We start from the raw sequence: 18,440 nt of genomic DNA, 5'->3' as shown, positions 1-18,440 counted from the left end.
ATCCCATAGACCTCATACTGAACCTTCCTGACCTGAATGCTGCTAGTTTCCCCGAGAGAAACTTCTGGTGACACGACATTTAGAGGATGCTCCGTGAGTTGTGAGGAAACGTTTGTGACAGCTGTGCATTGGAACAAAGCCACCAAATCATCCCAATGATGCTGGAAAAAATAAAACTCGACTCAGCCACACCAAAAGAGGAAGACTTGAGCTCTGGGATGGGGGGGGGGATACCTTGGAGGCTGACAATTCTCTGGGCTGGAATAGGTATAACAGAGGTTCTCATGGAACTGTTGTGGAATAATCCTTTTGTACACTGTGAAGATGTTTTGCTCTCATTGGTTTAATAAAGAGTCAACTGGCCAATAGCTAGGCAGAAAAAGGTCAGGTGGGAGAGTCGGACTGAGAAAACACTGGGAAGAAGAAGGGCAGAGTCAAAAGCCAGATGCAGAGGAAACAGAAGATGAATATTCCATGCTGAGAAAAGATACTGCCACGTGGTAGAATGCAGATAAGAAATATGGGTTAAGTTGAAAGACTAGTTAGTAACAAGCCTAATCTATTGGCCAAGCATTTATAACTAATAATAAATCTCTGTGTAGTTATTTGGGGAGCTGGCAGTCCCAATGAAAAACTCTGCCTATATAGGACAGTCATCACTTAGATACACATTCTCAGGCCCCCCAACTCTAGATCTTGTAAACTGAAACCTGAGTGAGTCTAAAAATCCACTTGAAAAAGCCTCAAATGGTTTCTGTGCATCCAAAATCAGAGAATCACTGCTGAGTACCGAGTGTTACTCACCCTGCAGGCATCTGGTAACAAGGGTTGCGGAGTGTTTGCTTTGTCTGTGACTGTCCCACTGTCAGTTACGAAGTCAGCTGCAGTGAAGGCATTAAATAGAAAGTCCCACAGACAAATAACTCATGCTTTAAATTAATTACAACACACTCATAATTATTTTTAGTTATTCATTTCTTACCTATGCTTGTGATGATTTAGGTGCTTCCAAAGGCTCAGGTATTTGAACATTTGTTCCCAGTTGGTGATGTCATTTGGAAAGGTTATGCCATCTTTAGGAAATGTAGCCTTGTTGGAGAAGTATGTCACTTATTTGGGCAAGTGTTGGCACGAGGCGTATGCGTGTGTACTTACAGACTCACCCCACTTCCTGCTCTCTTTCTGCTTCCTGCACGCAGATAAAATGTGATCAGCCAGCTTCCTGTTCCTGTTTCCATGCCATGCCTTTCCCACCATGAAGAATCTATCCCTCTGATACCATAAACTTAAATAAAGTCTAGGTCATGATGGTATTTTATCACAGCAACAGAAAATTAACTAATGGGTCTAACTTATAATTTGGATTTTAATAAAGGGATATATATATCATATATATATACATATATATATTCCTACTTTATACGATACTGCTATTGTTTGGGTTTTGAAATGTTCTTTAAATGCTGTGTGTCAACAAGGGCTCAGACCTCAGCTCAGTGCTACTGGGAGGTGGTGAAACCTTTGAAAGATGGGGCCTTAGGGAGGATCATTAGGTCATTGGTGGCATATCCTTGAAGGAAGTTCTCCTCCTCCTCTCACCCCCCCCCCTCAGGCCATGAGGTGAGCACTTAAGTCACATGCTCCCGGCCTTGATATGCCGCCTCACCTCAGGGTGCTAAAGCAACAGGGGAAAAGCGCCCAGCAGACCATGGACTGGAATTCCCAGAACATCTATCTTCTGAGCTCATGATCCTAGGGATTTTGCTATCTGGAATGGAAAGCTAACATATGTACTACTTAGGGTTCCAGGCATCAACTCGAGGCATCAGAATGTCTCCTCTATGGTAAGAGTTTATCCTCTATGCATAAGGGACTCTGCTATACTGAGTTCTTTAAATTCAACAGATGGGGCTCATATGCAGAAAACAGGACAGGAGAGGCCAGGCGGCAAGTTAAAGTCTCTAAGGACCTTTATGACATGCAAGGTAAGTGCCACAGAAGAACAGGAGACATGGGCTGTGCAGATTGATAGCTTATACCACAGGAACGGTCCAGTTCCGAGACTGCACTTCGGAATTGGTAATCTGGGGGTTGGAAGTTTCTCATCTTGGTCAAAACAAGCCTGGGGCCTTCTTATTTAAAGTCATGCCTTGTCAAATTAGTTGTATGGCTACTGTAGTCCAAACTTAACATGGGCAGACAGGCCTGCCAGGCACAGATTTCTCAAGCAGATGATGTGAGGGAGAATAAATTTTATTCATGGCAAGATTGCAGGGACAGATGACACTCAGCAGGCACGGCAGGCCAAATCTGCGGGATCTATAATCCAACCGGCAAGCCCTAGGGACCTGGCCTTGTGGAAATGGAAGCGACAGCATGAAGGAACTATCAAATTAACTCACCGAACTGGAAAAGGTTCAGGGCTTCTGTTGCCTCACAAGGAAGCCATTATCTTAAAAATCAAAATAATCATGGAAGTAGAGACACTTGAGACATAACAGAAAAGAGGGCCAGGTCTTGGATTCTCCTGACTTTCCACCTGCATTCTTCCGGCCTCCCTCTGCTCTGTGAGAGATGAGTCTGATTCGGTTGGGAAGCAGCAGGAATTAGTTTCATTCACAGGCAGTTTGGGGAATAGAGGCAGAGCCTACAGGAATCCGGGCTCTGCAACTAGTAATCATTATTGTAAAATCAAATTCCCCACCTCATCTGTGATATGCTTGTGTGTAACCCTAGAGCTGAGCTTCACAGTGTTATAAATCCACCATACGAGACGTGGAACAGCGGGATGTGGAGCCCCTTGTGTGTCGAAAAGTCTGCCCGGCAAGAGAGATATATGATGCTAACTTTTCTCTCCACCGCTTTCACAATGAAATTCACCCAGAGCTCCAGGAAGGGTTGGGAATGTAATTCAGCTTCCATAAATCAAGACTAAAATTAAGATGGCCAGATATGTAGCAGCCTGTTGAGGTGTACAGAGAATTTGAAATTTAGTGCCCTTGGTAATGGGTAGCAGCAGATTATCTAATTATGGAGAGAAAGAAGAAATATTGCTCTCTGGGGTAAAAAAGCTAAATGCACTAATCCATTAAATCACATCTCTGCCAAAGCTAGATTAATATTAAAGTTCATGTAACATTTGTCTTTTTTTTTTATCATTAAAGGAATGAAGTCAAATATTAAGAAAAAAATATACCTGAAAAGGCGACAGTTCACAGTGATTCTAATCTGACTACTTGTCAGCTCTCGTGTATTTTATCTGTTGGAGTGATGTATGTGTAGCTGACTACAGGGCAGTTCTATACTCTCCTAATTGTAGGTTTGTTTAAATTTTTATCATCATATCTTGAGGCAATTCTGGAGAGACTTCCTAAATCAGATAGGCTTCTAAGGGGCGGTGACAAGACGTGCTAGCAGTGGGCCGTCCTTTCTACTGCTGTCACCTTCTTGCCTTGTCCTTGTAGGACACCTTCCACGTCTGTTTCTGTCCCCTAATTATAGCTAGGAAGAGGTGACACCAGTGTCTAACAGGAAAATTCCCATGTACAGCAGTTCCATCCCATGGAAGATTTCACGCTGGTTTTAGTTACCCACTACCAGGTGTAGACCAAAAATATTAAAGTGGAAATTCCAAGAAACAGACAATTCATGTTACATTGTGATGATTTTGGAGCTTTATGAAATTCTGCCCTAATGCCAATTACCTTTGTCCAATGTATCCACGTTGTATATCCTACCCACCCATTAGTAGCTTAGTAACTATCCTGGCTGTCAGACTAACCGTTGTGGCAGAAATGTATTGTCCTAACTGTCCAAAGTTACTCTATCATTTGTCTCTTACAGTACCTAATTTATAATTTTCATCAAACACATGCATATATAGGAAAAAGCATAGTATATGTAGAATTTGGTACTATCTATAGCTCCAGTTATCAGCTGGGGTTCCTTATACCATACTTCTGTCTGCAGATAGATGGTGGGAACAACTATGTCTGTAAAAACTTTGCTGAAATAATCCATTAACTGGAGGAGTGTTCAGCTGGGAAGTTCGCTTAAAATACATGAATTTTATGTAACTTTGTCTATGAACAAATGACCTTTTTTGATATTACTTTCTTATCTTAAACTAGTTTTATCCTAGTTAGTGAATTAACCCAAGAACTCTTGACTGAAAAGCAATGCTTTCCTACTTGGAATTCTTTATCTGTTTCTGAAATTTGTATGTAGAATATAGACATGTATGCAAAATACAGACCCATCAGCAAGGGAGCATCATTGAACAATATGGACAGGCTGTCACCAATCCTGAAAGGTAATATAATTCTCATTTATTCCACTATGGTCTCAAGTGTTGCTTCTCATGCGGCAGAGTCTGTCCTCTTTGCTTTGTAAGTCAGCACGAGTTAACATTAGGTTTCCAGTGCAGGGCCCAGAACACAATAAACAGTTATATTCGATACTTAGTATTTACTTCCAGACAATGGTGGGGTCAGGCAGCTCCCAAAAGAATCTTTGTGTGCCCTCCCTCAGGAGCCTGTTCACAGGCTGTCGGGGTGTAGATTCTCTAAGAGCAAGAATGTGTTGTATGTTACCCCCAAGTAAAAAACACACTAGGGCAATCACTGAATGGTCAGCGCAGCAGGTCTTTGGGCATTACAGACAGAACTGGTGGAAAAGAGACACGCACTTTTCAGAAGGAGTAGCACCCACTGGAGCGTTCACATTTCAGGTGTATCTCATGGACACCTCAGAAGCATAAGAAAAATAAGGAACATTTTACAAAGACTGGCTTTTACAGGCAGTAACGTGACTATTTTTTCCACAATTAGATGAAGCACTGCCACCTTCTGTCCTATCTCAGATGCAGTCACATGCTGACCAGGCTGGCGTCTCAGGGATGGAGTAGGAAGAGACAGACTTCCAGTTTTTATGATTACCATCGAAGTGAGACAAGATCAGTGACTCCTACCTCTACTCCAGGAATTTCATCAGCTGCATGGATTTAACCAGTGTCTCATCACTACTACAGGGCGAGAGTGGTCTAATTCGGACTGATGCCACTTCTCTACTGAGCTACATCCTTGTAATACAATTGCTACAGTGTGCAACCATTTCATTTGCTCTTTGGCATTGTAAGTACATTTATTTTACTGAACACTCATGTTTTGGAGCTAAGATGTCCCCAAAAGCACAAGTGTTGAAAGATTGTGATTTCCACTGTAGTAATGTTTAGAAGCAGGGCTTTTGCTTTGCTTAGAATCTCATGCTTAGCAGTAACAGTAAGATTCAACTGGCGCTAAATATTTTCAAATTTCTTACTCTTTCCCTAGAACTTTGGATAGTACTACTTAGGTTCTCCCTCCCTTCTGTCTCTGGGGACTGAACACAGGACTAGGGGTGCTCCGCAAGCACTCACCACTAAGTTACACCCTAGCCCTTCATCGTTTTCTTTAAGTCAACGTTTCCCTGTGTAGTCTAGGCTGCCCTTGAATTTGTGATCCTTAATGACCATGGCTGGGTTATGAACATGCAAGGTCATGAAATGCCCAACTCTGTTTTCTCTTATTTGGACAGACAGGCTCTTTAACTCTCAATAACCCACAACTACCACACTGGTGAGAGTTACAGCATCAAGAGAGCCGTGGTTAACAGTGTCCAAGGGTCCCTGCTCTGTAGCGTTGCAGTGGCAGACTCTGAGAATGCTGGCTGGCTTTCTGTCGCTGATGAGATGGGTGAGGCCCAGTTTCTTAAGTCACATTGTCTTTCAAGATGCCCGACAAGAGGAAGTCATTAGCTTAAAGGAATGCCTTTAACTAACCTCTTGGTGGGGGCCCAGAAGTTAGCGTCACCTCAGTAAATGCTGATTACAGCAAAGAAAGAAACAAGCACAGCTGATTTTTAAACTCACATTTACTAGCTCACATAAATATTTTGAGAACAAATATCCATCTTCCCTTTCTGAATCCTTAGCATAATTTATCATAAGTTTCAATAAACTACTATAAATATCTAAGAAGAAAATGAATTTTAAAAACATGAAAAAGCCAGATGTGAAACACTGACAGGGTAACTTTTTTTTTTTAAGATTGAGCCACTGATCTCCAAACTTTATTAATAAATTTAACCTATAAATACGAGAATAATTTGTAATCCAATCGTGATCTGTTTGAATAAGAGTTGAATTTTTACATTAAAAAATTGCAAAGCTTCAACTAAGGGACAAATAAAACATTCAGACAAACTTACACTTTAAAACTTCTACCAACAAAGAAACGACGTCATGTTAATTTATGTTAGTACCATGGTCCAAAATACATTTTCCATTACATGTCCAATCTTGCTGCTGCACAGCAGGGGCTTCTAGTGGGAGTTAGCATACAGTCTGTTCTTGATGAAGACAACACTGGACAGGTGTTGCCTGATGTCGGGGTAGTGCTGAATGTGACAGAACCAGCGGGACACATTCAGATAGCTCTCCTTTTCCTGAACAGTCAGGTCAACCTAAGTGGAGATTGAAAACAACAGATAATATTCACTGTACACTAGCAGAGCTGTCAACACTGGGAGGTGACTGACACCCAATCCCCCTGTTTTCAAAGCCAACATGTTTACACAGAAGTGAAAACTGCAGGCAATTTTGATAGTCAATACATTTAATATTTTAATGCTCAGTTCAAAACCAGTTGTGCTTTCTAGGAAAATATCAAGCTTTCCATAAATACAAAAATTGACATTAATATAGAATTTAGAGGCCCAAAGGATTTTTCATCACTATATTAGAAAAAAGAAAATAAGTCAGGTGGTGGTAGTGGTACGTCTTTAATGCCAGCATTCGGGAGGCAGAGGCAGATACAGAGCTAGTTCCGGGACAGCTAGGGCAGTTACACAGAGAACCCTGTCTCAAAAAGCCAATCTATCTATCTAAATCAATCTATCTATCTATCTATCTATCTATCTATCTATCTATCTATCTATCTATCTACCTACCTACCTACCTACCTACCTACCTACCTACCTACTATCGAGAGAAGAGCTTTCAAAAAGCTAAGGTTCTTTCTTTATCTGATTTCTAAGCAAGCCTTAAAAACAATGAGTTTTTGATGTCTAACATACTTAACAAGAGAACATCATTTAATAAAAAGAAAAGAGTATGGATACACACACACATTATTTATGTATATATACATATACATATTTTACACACAGACATGCACATACACACAGAGACTATTGCTATCTTCCTTTTCAACTTCAGAGGGAAAACCCCACTTGAAGACAGTGACCTGCTTAAGTGCTTACAGAGTTTAATACAAGAAAAGGCTATCTAGTGGCTCACGACTTAGAAAGGAGCTGATTAAACACACCTCAACCTGTGGGCAGTAAAGACCTACGCTCTACTAGATGCAGCAGGGATTCAAGGCACTTAACTATTTTGGATGCAAAGACAGAAGTGCTGATCATTCCCTTGGGATCAAATTCCAAAGTAGATGGGAACTCAAGATTTTTCTCGAAGACAAATTTTGGAATTAAGTTGTTCAGTAAGAGGAAGACAAACAGGACGATAACTGGCAGCCATGACCATGTGTGGGTGGTATAAGCCCCTTCTCCTGTGGTTAACTCTACATTTATAAAGAACTTGTAAGTCTCTATAACACAAAGAAAATAAACACAGAAACAATTTGGCACCACAGGCCCACACCAGGCAGAGGTCTGTATGTCTGGAGGCACTTTTGGTGAGATGATGTCCCAAGGCTGTAGGAAGGTGTACCTAAGAAACAAATACCTGTCAAGTCACAGGACCTAGGATATGGAGGACACACTAGTGTGCGGTAACTATTACCAAACAACCTTACTGTAAAGGCTAATTTTATTACAAGAGAATTTATGGTTCCACATGTTCCTGATTTTTACATCAGAAATAACAGAAGCATGTGCTACATCAACATAGAAATAGCAGGTACACTTGTGGGCCTTAGTTTGTACTCAAAACACTTTGTAAATGAATTAACTTTTTAAAAATTCTACCAATATATTATACATTTTCAAGAGAAAACTGGGTTTTTGTTTGCTCTTTTTGTGTTGTTTGGTTGGTGCTAAGGGTTGTTGAATATGGGGCCTTGCCATGTCAGGTAAATCTTTTACCACTGAGTTGCCTAAGTCCTCAAAAGCAAGGTTTTAAAATAGTTTAGGGACAGGGGTGTAGCTCAGTGGCAGAATGCACGCCTGTCTAGCAGTCCTAGGCTTCATTCCCAGTACTGATTGCAAAATGAAAGAATAAACGACAAACTTCTTAGAATTTTCTTTTATTTCATTAAACCAAAACTGCACTTAACCATCTCATGGCATGTTATTTTTCAAGATGCAATAAAATACAGAATAATACATTTCCGAACACGAAGGTAGTAACAATTATCTGATTTCTCTTTAGCTTGTGCACTGAGATTATGAACCAGGTGAAAAGGAATATGCATATTTCATATTCTATACTGTGAAACATTTGCTAACATACAGAACTAGTATTTGTTGCTACTAGGCCCATTATTTAAAACAATACCAATTGATGACATAAATCAAAATAAATAAGCACCCCCTTACTAACTCCACACTCTAATAAGGACTATAATCTAACCTAAGGATAAAACCATTTTATTCTAATAGCTTCTCCTCCTCCTTCTTTTTGGTTTTTCGAGACAGGGTTTCTCTGGCTATCCTGGACCTCACTCTGTAGACCAGGCTGGCCTTGAACTCCCCGGTTAAAGGGCATGCACCACTACTGCCCTGCTTCTAATAGCTTCTAAGTCTATTATTTTCGAATTTAATTTGACAATTTTTGGAAGATATTTATTGCATAGTAGTCTTGGTTGATTTGAGCTAACTTACTCTTTTACTAGCAATACACAGGCTTCCTGAATGGATCAGAGAACACAGTTAATGTCTTTCTGTTTGAGTCTGAGAAAATGACGACTAAACTTGGCATGTTACCGCTGCTACTTTTTAAAAAACATTTTTCACATAAACTTACTGTCAACAAACTAAGCAGGTTTACAAAACGGTTCTGATGCCATCCCTGGGCTATTTCATTTACAGCACAGCTTTCTATCACTACCACCTAGTTACTTTCCTTTTTTTTTTTTTTAACATGGGGAACACAATGCAAAAGCTGCTTCCTGCTTCTCACTGGTCTAGACAACAGTGAGTCTCTGGTGGTGCCGGCGGCTCTCTCTCCTACGTACTCATTTTTGTTTATATTGGAACTTAGTAATTACTTTGAACCTTAAAGCCAAACAGATAACATTCTGGTTTACTTATTTTCCACTAAGAAATGTGGGAAACATTCAAACTAACTCTTTGCAGCCTGGCCTTAGAGCAGGCTTTATCCTTCCACCGGCACCAGGCTGTCTCCACCAGGCTGTCTCCGATAGTCTATGTTCTCAGAACTGCTTCAGACTGACTTCTTGCCCTTCTCCTTTCTTTCTACAAGAACCCATATCCCACTGGTGCTCAGAAGAAATGCATCTCTGCTCAGAACAGTCTTATTGGCCAGCCACGGCGTCACAAAGGGTTCTAACAATCTTGAGGCACAGTCTGATTATAAGGGACTGTCACTTAGTGGAATCACGGAAGAAAGCAGTTGGTACTAGAGCTGGAATCAACAGTCACAACTAGGGCACTGTTGACAAAGCATAATTAATATAATATGCCAAGATGCGTTAAGTTAAACCTGGTCTCAGAAAACTCAGCCAACAGAAACAATCGTGTGTGTGTGTGTGATTTGATGACCCAGAGGTTCCTTGACTGTTAAAGGTTTTGTTTCATGGACTGTGCTGATTACAGAGTAAGAATTCAACAACATAAAACACTAAGTGAAGGAATGCAGGATTGGGCAGGTATCAGTGTACTGTTAACCCAGCAAAGCTGAAAAGCAGGTGGCCAAGCCAAACTTAATACCTAGCAGTCACTTTTCTCACACCTGTGTATACTCAGATCCAACTAACAAATGCCACTTAACACCATGGTGTCACCCTATCACCAGAGTTCTAGCTTATGAGGCCTATTCTTAAGAAGGTCCTTCTTCCTGTGAATACCTTGCCTGCTCTCGCACTGGGAAAGGGCACACACTTTGACTTGTACAAGCCTAAAACAATGGTCAACAAAGAGATTTAGGAATTATCCTATTCAATGTTGCTTTGAGAATGATAACTATAATACCTCTAATCTCAACAGTCACTACAGGGAGAGAAGATACATATTCCAGAACAGGAAATGTCAGTTGGTTTAAATGGCTAAGATTAGGATAACTCCGATTTTAATATTCAGAACTGAGGGAAACAGTTGAAAGTCTCCTGAAAACCAAAGGCCTGACTCACAGTTAAATAACTGCAGTATTTTGCAGTATAAAATTATGATTTTGTTCACTGCGATAGCAGAGTAATGTTGCACAGGTTTCTCCCATGATCTACATGAGCCCAGCAGAGGAGAACGCAAACCCGCACTTAGTCTGCATGAGTTTCACACACTTTACTATTTGTGTGGATTAGATAGGAGGAATCTTCCTTCTTCACGACAGCTCCACGCTGAAGGACCAGACCTTAGAGCTCTGCAGACAATCACCAGCTTGCTGATAGTCACTGCACATTTCTTCCAGTATTAAATATCAAATAACACAAAATATGTGCTAAGTGTGTAAAGCGGACAACTCCGCTGAAGTGTAATTGTCCTGACACCCGGTAAGTAAGGCAGTTACGGTTTTGCTCATGTCAAGTCAGGGGCCCCCAAGCTGAAAGACTGTGTCTGCCACCAGGAGAAATGCTTAGATACCTTGGCAGCAAATCCTTTTTACCTTGGAGGCTTTTTTTTTTTTTTTGAAATGAGGTAAGTTGTGCCACATCATCATTCTAAGTTGAAGACGCTACTAAGATGCATTGAAGCTAGAGTGGAACAAAAAGAGGTGCAGTGACTGATGTTTCAGCTCCAGTGATGCTTTCTTCACATGTAAATAAATCACTCTAAACGCACTGAAGGACATAACTAAACTCTACATTTCACTGGAGAAACGGTGTAAAACAGGAAAGCATACGGTACATAACACCTAATACTGCTAATCTCATAAGCTTGCATCTGTAGAAGCCACTGTGCTGAGAGTCAGCAGGGAAAAAGAAATAAGACACCGATGTAAGCATTCCTGGCTTTGTGTAAATGAGTCCCATTCTATCTAAGTTCCAGGACTATTCACCTACTACTATATTTCCCTGCACCAGCAGAGTAGCGAAAAGCATCCTGTCACAGCTGCCACTCTCCTTTTTGACGAGAAATTATATGGCCATTCTACCCTGTTAGAAACTACATAACATCATCAATTTCTTTGGCTACCCAAGGACAATCATATTCTGTCATATCTGTCATGTGTCTTTTCCCTGTGTTACCTCTTTTTTTTTTTGTTGTTTGTTTGTTTTTCAAGACAAGGTTCCTCTATGCAGCTTTGGTATCTGTACTAGAACTAACTCTTGTAGACCAGACTGGTCTCAAACTCACAGGGATTCGCCCGCCTCTGCCTCCCAAATGCTGGGATTAAAAAGAGCCAGGACAGGCTCTAAAACTACAGAGAAACCCTGTCTTAAAAAACAAACAAACAAGCAAAAAAAAAAAAAGAACGGCTTATGTTCTTTTTATGTCCCTCTGAAATACAGCATAGTGGGCAACACAGGAGGCTCCTGATAATTTTAAGTGGATAGCAGGGAGCGCTAAGCTAATCAACTAGGTCATTATGGTGCTACAGAACACAATGCACCCACTTGAGAAAGCCTCCTTTGTCCTGTATCTCACTATGTACTTCTGGTTAGCCTTGAACTTGGGGCAACCCTCCTGCCTCAGTCTTCCAAGTGCTAGGATTATAGGTGTGTGTCACCATTCCCAACTTGGGGAATAACTGTTAATAAAGTTAAGCAAATCCAAATTGAGAAGTATGGCTTAAGTGGTGAACTAACAATAAACAATTCATTAGTTTCTATAGGAGCTGGTGCTATAGAACACAACAGTAAGTGCTGGGATAAGCAGATGTTACAATGTAGCGGTGAGGTAAAGACAAGGGAGTCTGTGCTTGTTCAGTGTGGACGTCATTTTTTTCTGTATTTCTGCTCTGTGGTTGGCTCAGTCTGGTGATGTGGATCCTGCTACTGCAGAGGGCAGAATCTAACTGTATCACTTCTTACTGCGGTGGTTTAGGGTTTACAAAGGGCTTCGCTATACAGTAAGACCCTTAGAAAGATCCGCCTTGGTCCTTGCAAATATATGCACACAAGTATATAAGCATCCTTTTCCTTGGACAGCATACATTGTTCATGTTTACTGGGTATTATGGAAGCCTGACTCTATGTGCCAGGAATGATGTGAGACAAATTTCTACATTTATGATGTAAGCAGTTTGTGACAAAAATTACCAAATAGCAATTATAGTACAAGCAAAACAAAGTCAAGCTTTAGGAAGTCCTCCACGAGGGTCAAACAGAAACAGAGAGGAGCACTTCAGTATGTTTCAGGAGCCCGAGACAGCCCTAAGCAAGGAGGCAATGTTGGAGGAGACAGATGTCTGAGGAAATAGAAATAACTGGAGAGGAAGGTACCAAAGACCAGGATGAAAATGAGAGGGCAAAGCAAAAATATGTGCAGGAAAGACCCAGTAGCCAGCAGACTCAGGTTACAGCTTAGGCAGAGAGACAGGGCCAAAGCCAGAAGAGTGGCAGGAGCCAAAAGAAAATCTTTCCATGCTGAAAAACTGTACTTGCTGGGATTTACTGAACTACTGAGGAGGAAAAAGCCTGGTCTTAGGAAAGACTAGCCTAGTGGTCACCAGGTTCATCCCATAGCGCCCCCTTATTCACATCTTCTTTATATGGACTAGAGATAATAAAACTGACGGATACACAGGCAAAAGTCACTCCAGATCCCAGGAAAGAAGAGATGGGGTGAGAGGACCCAGCAAGTGGAAACACCAGGCCCTGACTAGATCCACAAAGTGGAGAACATAGAAAATGTTTTGAAGTTTTTCCCCCCACAATGGAAGAAGGGTGTTGGGGAGCTGAGAGTTTGTTTGTTTTTAAGGCAGAGAAAAAGATCTAAGAAGGCATGAACTCGAGACAAGTGCCTGGGTTGGGACTTGGTCTGTCAATTACTTGATTTCTGACGGACCTCGCCGTGTCTCAGTTAATAGTGCCCACTGGAACATTGCAAGTAGTGAGCTGACGCTTAAATAGAGTAAAGAACAGTGAAAGAAAACGGGGTGTCTGTAGTTGTAAGTTTGGATGACGACACATGATTTCAAATGTAGAGCGTAAACAAGTACTTAGAGAATAAATGTGAAAGAATGAGAGAAAAAAGAAAACAGAGTTTGGGAGCTGACCCAGAAAGGGCTGGCAAGGTAGAGGAGCTAAGGGGTGAGGCTGGGGAATGCCTTTCTGAGGCCAGGAATGGGAGAAGGGTGCTTTGAGTGTTTTAAGCAGGGAGGCTAAAAATGAAAGAATTCAACGAACAAGGCGAAAGCCTGTGAAGAAAGGCTCTACGGCAAGGAAGCCAGAGGGTGAAACACCTACAGACACTTGGAAGGAAGGAGAGCTGATCACGACACAAGCCTAGCCGCCATCAGAGTTAGCAACCTATACTTACATAATTTCTAAAACAGAGTGCTCTGTGCACAAAAAATGAAGACATTTAACATGGCGGTAACTAGACAGCACAGCAAAGAAGCTGAAGGTGCCAAGAAGATGCGGCTGAAGTCAAGCAGAAGGGGGTGACAGTTGATGGCAATAAGTAAACAAGAGTCATCAACTTTAGATTGGCAACCAAGATACTTGATTCACGAGCTTTGGTAGGAAGGTGCACAGAAGACAGGGCATGGGGGTAGCGGCGGGGGCATGATGATGACAGAGCCAGAGGCATAGCCATGGAAGGACGGGAGCAGAAGCTGAAAACACAGGAGTCAACTGTAGAAGAAAGAACACAGCTCCACAAATGGGCTATGTGGCGAGTTTTGCCCACAGTGCCTTACTTAAAAATAACCCTTGTTTAGATAAGTTGAAATGTAAATCTGACTAAAATTCACAACATTTAAAAAAAGTGATTCTGAATATTACAGATAAAAGCTAACCGCCCCTTAAATACTCACTATAAAGCGATGGAGCCCGTAGTACAGAAGGATATCTGCCAAGGTAAAGTTAAATCCTGCAAGGTAGACTTTGTCTTCAAGGTAGGAATTAAGATCCTAAAAAAGAATAACAATGCTTTAATTTAAAAAGAGTAAAAATGAGCTGTTGCGACATATGATTTAAACATTTAGAAGGCTAACCAAAGAAAAGGACTCAGACTTAATTTCTTTTTTCTTTTTGGTTTTGAGACAGGATTTCTCTGTAGCTTCGGAGCCTGTCCTGGAACTAGCTCTTGTAGACCAGGCTGGTCTCAAACTCACAGAGATCCACTTGCTCCTGCCTCCTGAGTGCTAGGATTAAAGGCAGAAAAAAAAAAAAAAACCAAAACAACAGAAGCAACATTCTAAATGCCACCTATGAGCAGGTCAGAGTGTAGTGTTTTGTTCTTATCATGTCTAAACCATGCTCACTCTGGCTAGGGAGATGCCTCAGTAGTAGGTGAGTACCTGCCTGTAACCCTGGTGCTGACGAAGCAGAGACAGCGGAATCCCCAGAGCTTGCTGGCCAACTTTCTCTAGCCACCCGTGAGCTCTGGGTTTAGTGAGAAAACCTGTCTCAACCAAACAAGGTGGAGAAAATAGGAGATACCTGAGGTTAGCCCTGACCTCCGCCTACACGTGAACACACCACCTTCATGTGCACACAAACTATAGACATAAAATTTAAAAATCATGCTACTGTTAAATTTTTCCCAACATAAAAAATTTCTCAGATGATTATCTCTAGAAAACTGTTATTGGTTTTTGATATGCACATATATACATACCTATAAATACATATAAATAGTATATATTTCAAAAACTTTGTTATATATTAATACTTTAATTAGGATTATATTCATAACATAAAGTGTACCACCTAACCATTTCAAGAATGGTTAAGAATGCAGCTGGAAGGCTGAGCCTGTATAGATAAGCATGTTCAGTTTCAAACTAATCTCAAACAATCTCCAGAGCTTTTCTATCATGCAAAACTAAAGCACTGCCATTAAATGGCTCCCCTTCTCCCTTTCCTCTAGGCACTGGTAACCATTGTTCGGCTAGGTCTCTGTGTAGATGCCTCATGGGACTCAGTTATTTCATTCAGTGTAAAGGGGAATGGGACAGAAGGCCACCAAGTAATGACCCTGAGGGGAAGGTCTCCCGCTTCGAGGCTCCTGCAGTACAGCCTACAGACACAGTTAAGATACCTTCAGCAGAGTGTGGGTGTCTTCTTTGCTGGAGTGTCCATCCACTCGGGTGACCCTGTACTCTAACCACTGCTGAACGATTGCCTTCTCTTCTGGGGTGCTCCCCAGCAAGTGTTCTTTATTGGCTAGCTTGACTAGATGGGTCGCGATGGTAGCCAATCCCATTAGACTGGGACCATTGTTTGTTTGCAGAACTGGAACCTTAAAAAAAAAATTAAAAACAAAGACTATCATGACTGAAAACTGGAGGTAAGCACTAAAATCCCCAATTTTTGGAAATGCTCTAGAATACTAAATTAGGTATAACTGTAAGTTGGGTTTATAATTTAATGGCATGCTGGATGATGTAACTGGTAGTAATACTTACTAAACGTTACCAAAATTCAGAACCAGGAGCATACAACATGAGAAAACAACAGAAACCACAATACTTTATTAATTTCACTCACAAATCCCCACCCTTGATCACAGGCAGTGGCCCATGCCTATAATTCCAGCAACCCTGGAGGCTGAGGCAAGAGGATTACAAGTTTCAGGCCAGCCTTGGCTACATAGGAAGACCCTGCCCCCAAAACGAAAAAACAAGAAAAGAGATTGCCCTTACCCATAACCCAAATAATACCTGTTTAGGCAATTATACAGCTTCTTGAAATTTAGAACCTTATTGGTTTAGTAAAATAAATCTATATATTTATTTTTGTGCTATTGGGATAGAACCCAGGGCCCTCCCTGTTCCGAGCCACAGCCCCCACCCCATAAAAGTTTCTTACTTAAGCAAAACCTATAGAAGTTTGAGGAGACTCTCTGTACCAGGGCCTCAGCAACCCTGGCTTGTGCCTTGTAGCAGTTCTAAAACCACAAAAGCGAGTAGCCAGCATGATGTTTCCTTCTGGGGAGTGATGCTCATCACCTCTTCATGGAACCACTTACTCGGGGGGAGACTGTAGGAAATGTAACCTTCCCATGACCCAACACGCCGTGCTCTGAGAACTCTTAGAGACTTCACCTAAGACCAACTTTGAAACCTTACAAGACAAAGGAAACAGGTTTCTTTCCCCCTTTAGAGGCTATAAAATCCCCAAGAATGAGGACTGCTTGTTTGCTTGGTTTTCTTTTAAGCTTAAATTTTTTATTTTATGTATATGGGTGTTTTGCTTGCTTCATCTGTCTGTGCACCACAAGCGTGCCTTGGAGACAAGAGGACCTTGGATTATCTGGAAAATTAAAAACCACGCCTGGTGGAAGTATTAACTAGGACCTGGGTGTGGTGGTGCACACCTCGACAGCAGCACTCCCAGAGGCAGAGGCAGGGGGGTTCCAGGGCAGCCAGGGCTACACAAAGAAACCCTGCCTCGCAATGGGTTTTTAATCCTACTGCACCTACAGGCTTTGGGGGAGCCTAGGCAGTTTGGATGCTCACCTTACTAGACCTGGAAGGAGGTGGGTGGTCCTTGGACTTCCCACAGGGCAGGGAACCCTGATTGCTCTTTGGGCTGAGGAGGGAGGGGGAGGGAAATGGGAGGCTGTGGAGGGGAGGAGGCAGAAATCTTTAATAGATAAATAAATTAAAAAAAAAAAAAAGAAACCCTGCCTTGAAACCCAAACAAACAAACAAACAATCTCCCACTTCCTCTGGGCCATTCCTCACTGTATTCCTTCTCAATGCTTGTTCTGTTGGGCTCTTAATTGTTGGTGACTGTCCCTCATACTAAGTAATCTTCGAAAGCAATATTCATGTCTTGGCAAATTTCCCAAGTCAAACGTGGGAGTAGTGGCTGATGCAAACGAAACGGGTGAAGACAGAGAACTTCATCACCCCTGGGAAGGCTGGCCTTTGCAGCCTATCAAAGGCTTAACCTTTCCAGTGTCACTTTAAGTTAGTGTAAACCCCACAATACTTCTACGTTTTGGACAAAAATTTAACCCGTACCTAATGCAAAGTCCAAACAAGAACAAGTTATCTGGAACCACTCCCCCAAATACACATTCAAATTGCGTTTCCCACTACCATTCTTCCTCTAGTACAGTCTTTCCAGGGCAAATTATGTTATTAACAACTCATTTCCAAAACCCTAAAAAATCGGAATCCTTACATATCACCAGGAGCCTCACAGTCCCACAGCGGGTAACTTCAGTTCTCTGCACACTGCATATCTAAGCCAATGTGTCCCCAGAATGAGCAGGGCCCCTTCCTCGTTCTCTTCGCCAAGAGGCTTCCAGGAATCACTGTCCTGTTCGCCTGCAGGGCGAGCTCCTGGCCGCCTCCCCGCTCCATCCCCGTGACTGATCGTAAGGTGGTCGCTGAATAAAAGGAGCACTCTCGGCTACGATCCGCCTGGAGTGATCTCAACCCACGGCTCTGCCCATGCCTCCCGAACTGGCTTTCTGCTCCCGGGCGGGGGATGATGACACTGATCTGGAGGTCCAGACCGAGCCCTGCGGCCCGTCCAGCACACACGTGGGGCGCAGCGTCCACTCTCGAGCCCCGGTCGATTCTACTCTCGAGTCCCGGTAGGCGCCGGGTCAACTCGCCACTCTCCCACCGGTGCCCCGCCTCACCTGTCGCTCGCCCTGAGCGCTGTACTTATTCCCCGGCCTCAGTCCCAGAGACTTCTCCAGCAGCTTCAGCTCCGCGGCCGCCGCCATCTTTTGGCCCAGCTCCTGGCGGGGGCGGAACCCGAACTGCTAGGGCACTGATAGAGCAGGAAGTCCGGCCCCCACGCACGTGTCCCACGATTGGCTGGCTGGACGGCAAGCGCGCCTGCGCAAAGGGGCGGGTCTTAATAAAGGGCGGGCCCCAGCTGCGTTCTGAGACAGGTGCATTGCTTTGCTGGGAGTGGAGGAAACCTTTCCCAAGAGAAGCAGGGAGCCCAAATAGTTTGACAGAATCATTGCAATGCTTGTAATACTATTGTAGAACACAGAAGAAAAGTTTAGGCTATTTGCTTTAAAAATATAAAACATCGATTCCCAAGCCCATCACAGAGTTCTCCAAATAAGAAAACTATAAAATATAGACGAGGGCCAGCGATCAAGCAAGGTTTGAATGAAGA

At 42.4% G+C, this 18,440-nt stretch overlaps 1 protein-coding gene across 2 annotated transcripts; it reads right to left on the bottom strand.

Moving 5' to 3' along the window:
• Window positions 1-4,307: 4,307 nt before the first annotated feature.
• Eef1e1 (eukaryotic translation elongation factor 1 epsilon 1) lies at window positions 4,308-18,162 on the bottom strand. Of its 2 annotated transcripts, none has more exons than XM_075969853.1 (4): window positions 17,947-18,162; window positions 15,388-15,588; window positions 14,159-14,254; window positions 4,308-6,501 (listed from the first exon to the last, which is right to left on the bottom strand). In XM_075969853.1, exons 1-4 carry the CDS (start codon window positions 18,031-18,033, stop codon window positions 6,361-6,363), a joined length of 525 nt encoding a protein of 174 aa, XP_075825968.1. In that variant the 5' UTR covers window positions 18,034-18,162; the 3' UTR covers window positions 4,308-6,360. The 2 variants fall into 2 exon arrangements, with proteins under 2 accessions (XP_075825968.1, XP_075825969.1); XM_075969854.1 differs by lacking the exon at window positions 4,308-6,501 and adding an exon at window positions 13,115-13,241 and having other exon boundaries at window positions 17,947-18,103.
• Window positions 18,163-18,440: the final 278 nt, after the last annotated feature.

Source organism: Microtus pennsylvanicus, chromosome 4 (genome assembly GCF_037038515.1).
Source record: "Microtus pennsylvanicus isolate mMicPen1 chromosome 4, mMicPen1.hap1, whole genome shotgun sequence".
In the NCBI taxonomy this organism is placed as follows: Eukaryota; Metazoa; Chordata; class Mammalia; order Rodentia; family Cricetidae; genus Microtus; species Microtus pennsylvanicus.
The sequence above is the reverse complement of the archived record's forward strand: the minus strand, read 5'-3'. Positions and strand labels throughout refer to the sequence as shown.

Bases quoted from the DNA above. Each gene is read 5' to 3' on its own strand.
- Eef1e1 (XM_075969853.1), bottom strand. From the start codon at position 18,033: ATGGCGGCGGCCGCGGAGCTGAAGCTGCTGGAGAAGTCTCTGGGACTG. The intron at 15,589-17,946 runs GTGAGGCGGGGC...TTTTTTTTTAAG, and splicing joins GCGCTCAGGGCGAGCGACAG to GTTCCAGTTCTGCAAACAAA. The intron at 6,502-14,158 runs GTGAGTATTTAA...ATCTCCACTTAG, and splicing joins ACGGGCTCCATCGCTTTATA to GTTGACCTGACTGTTCAGGA.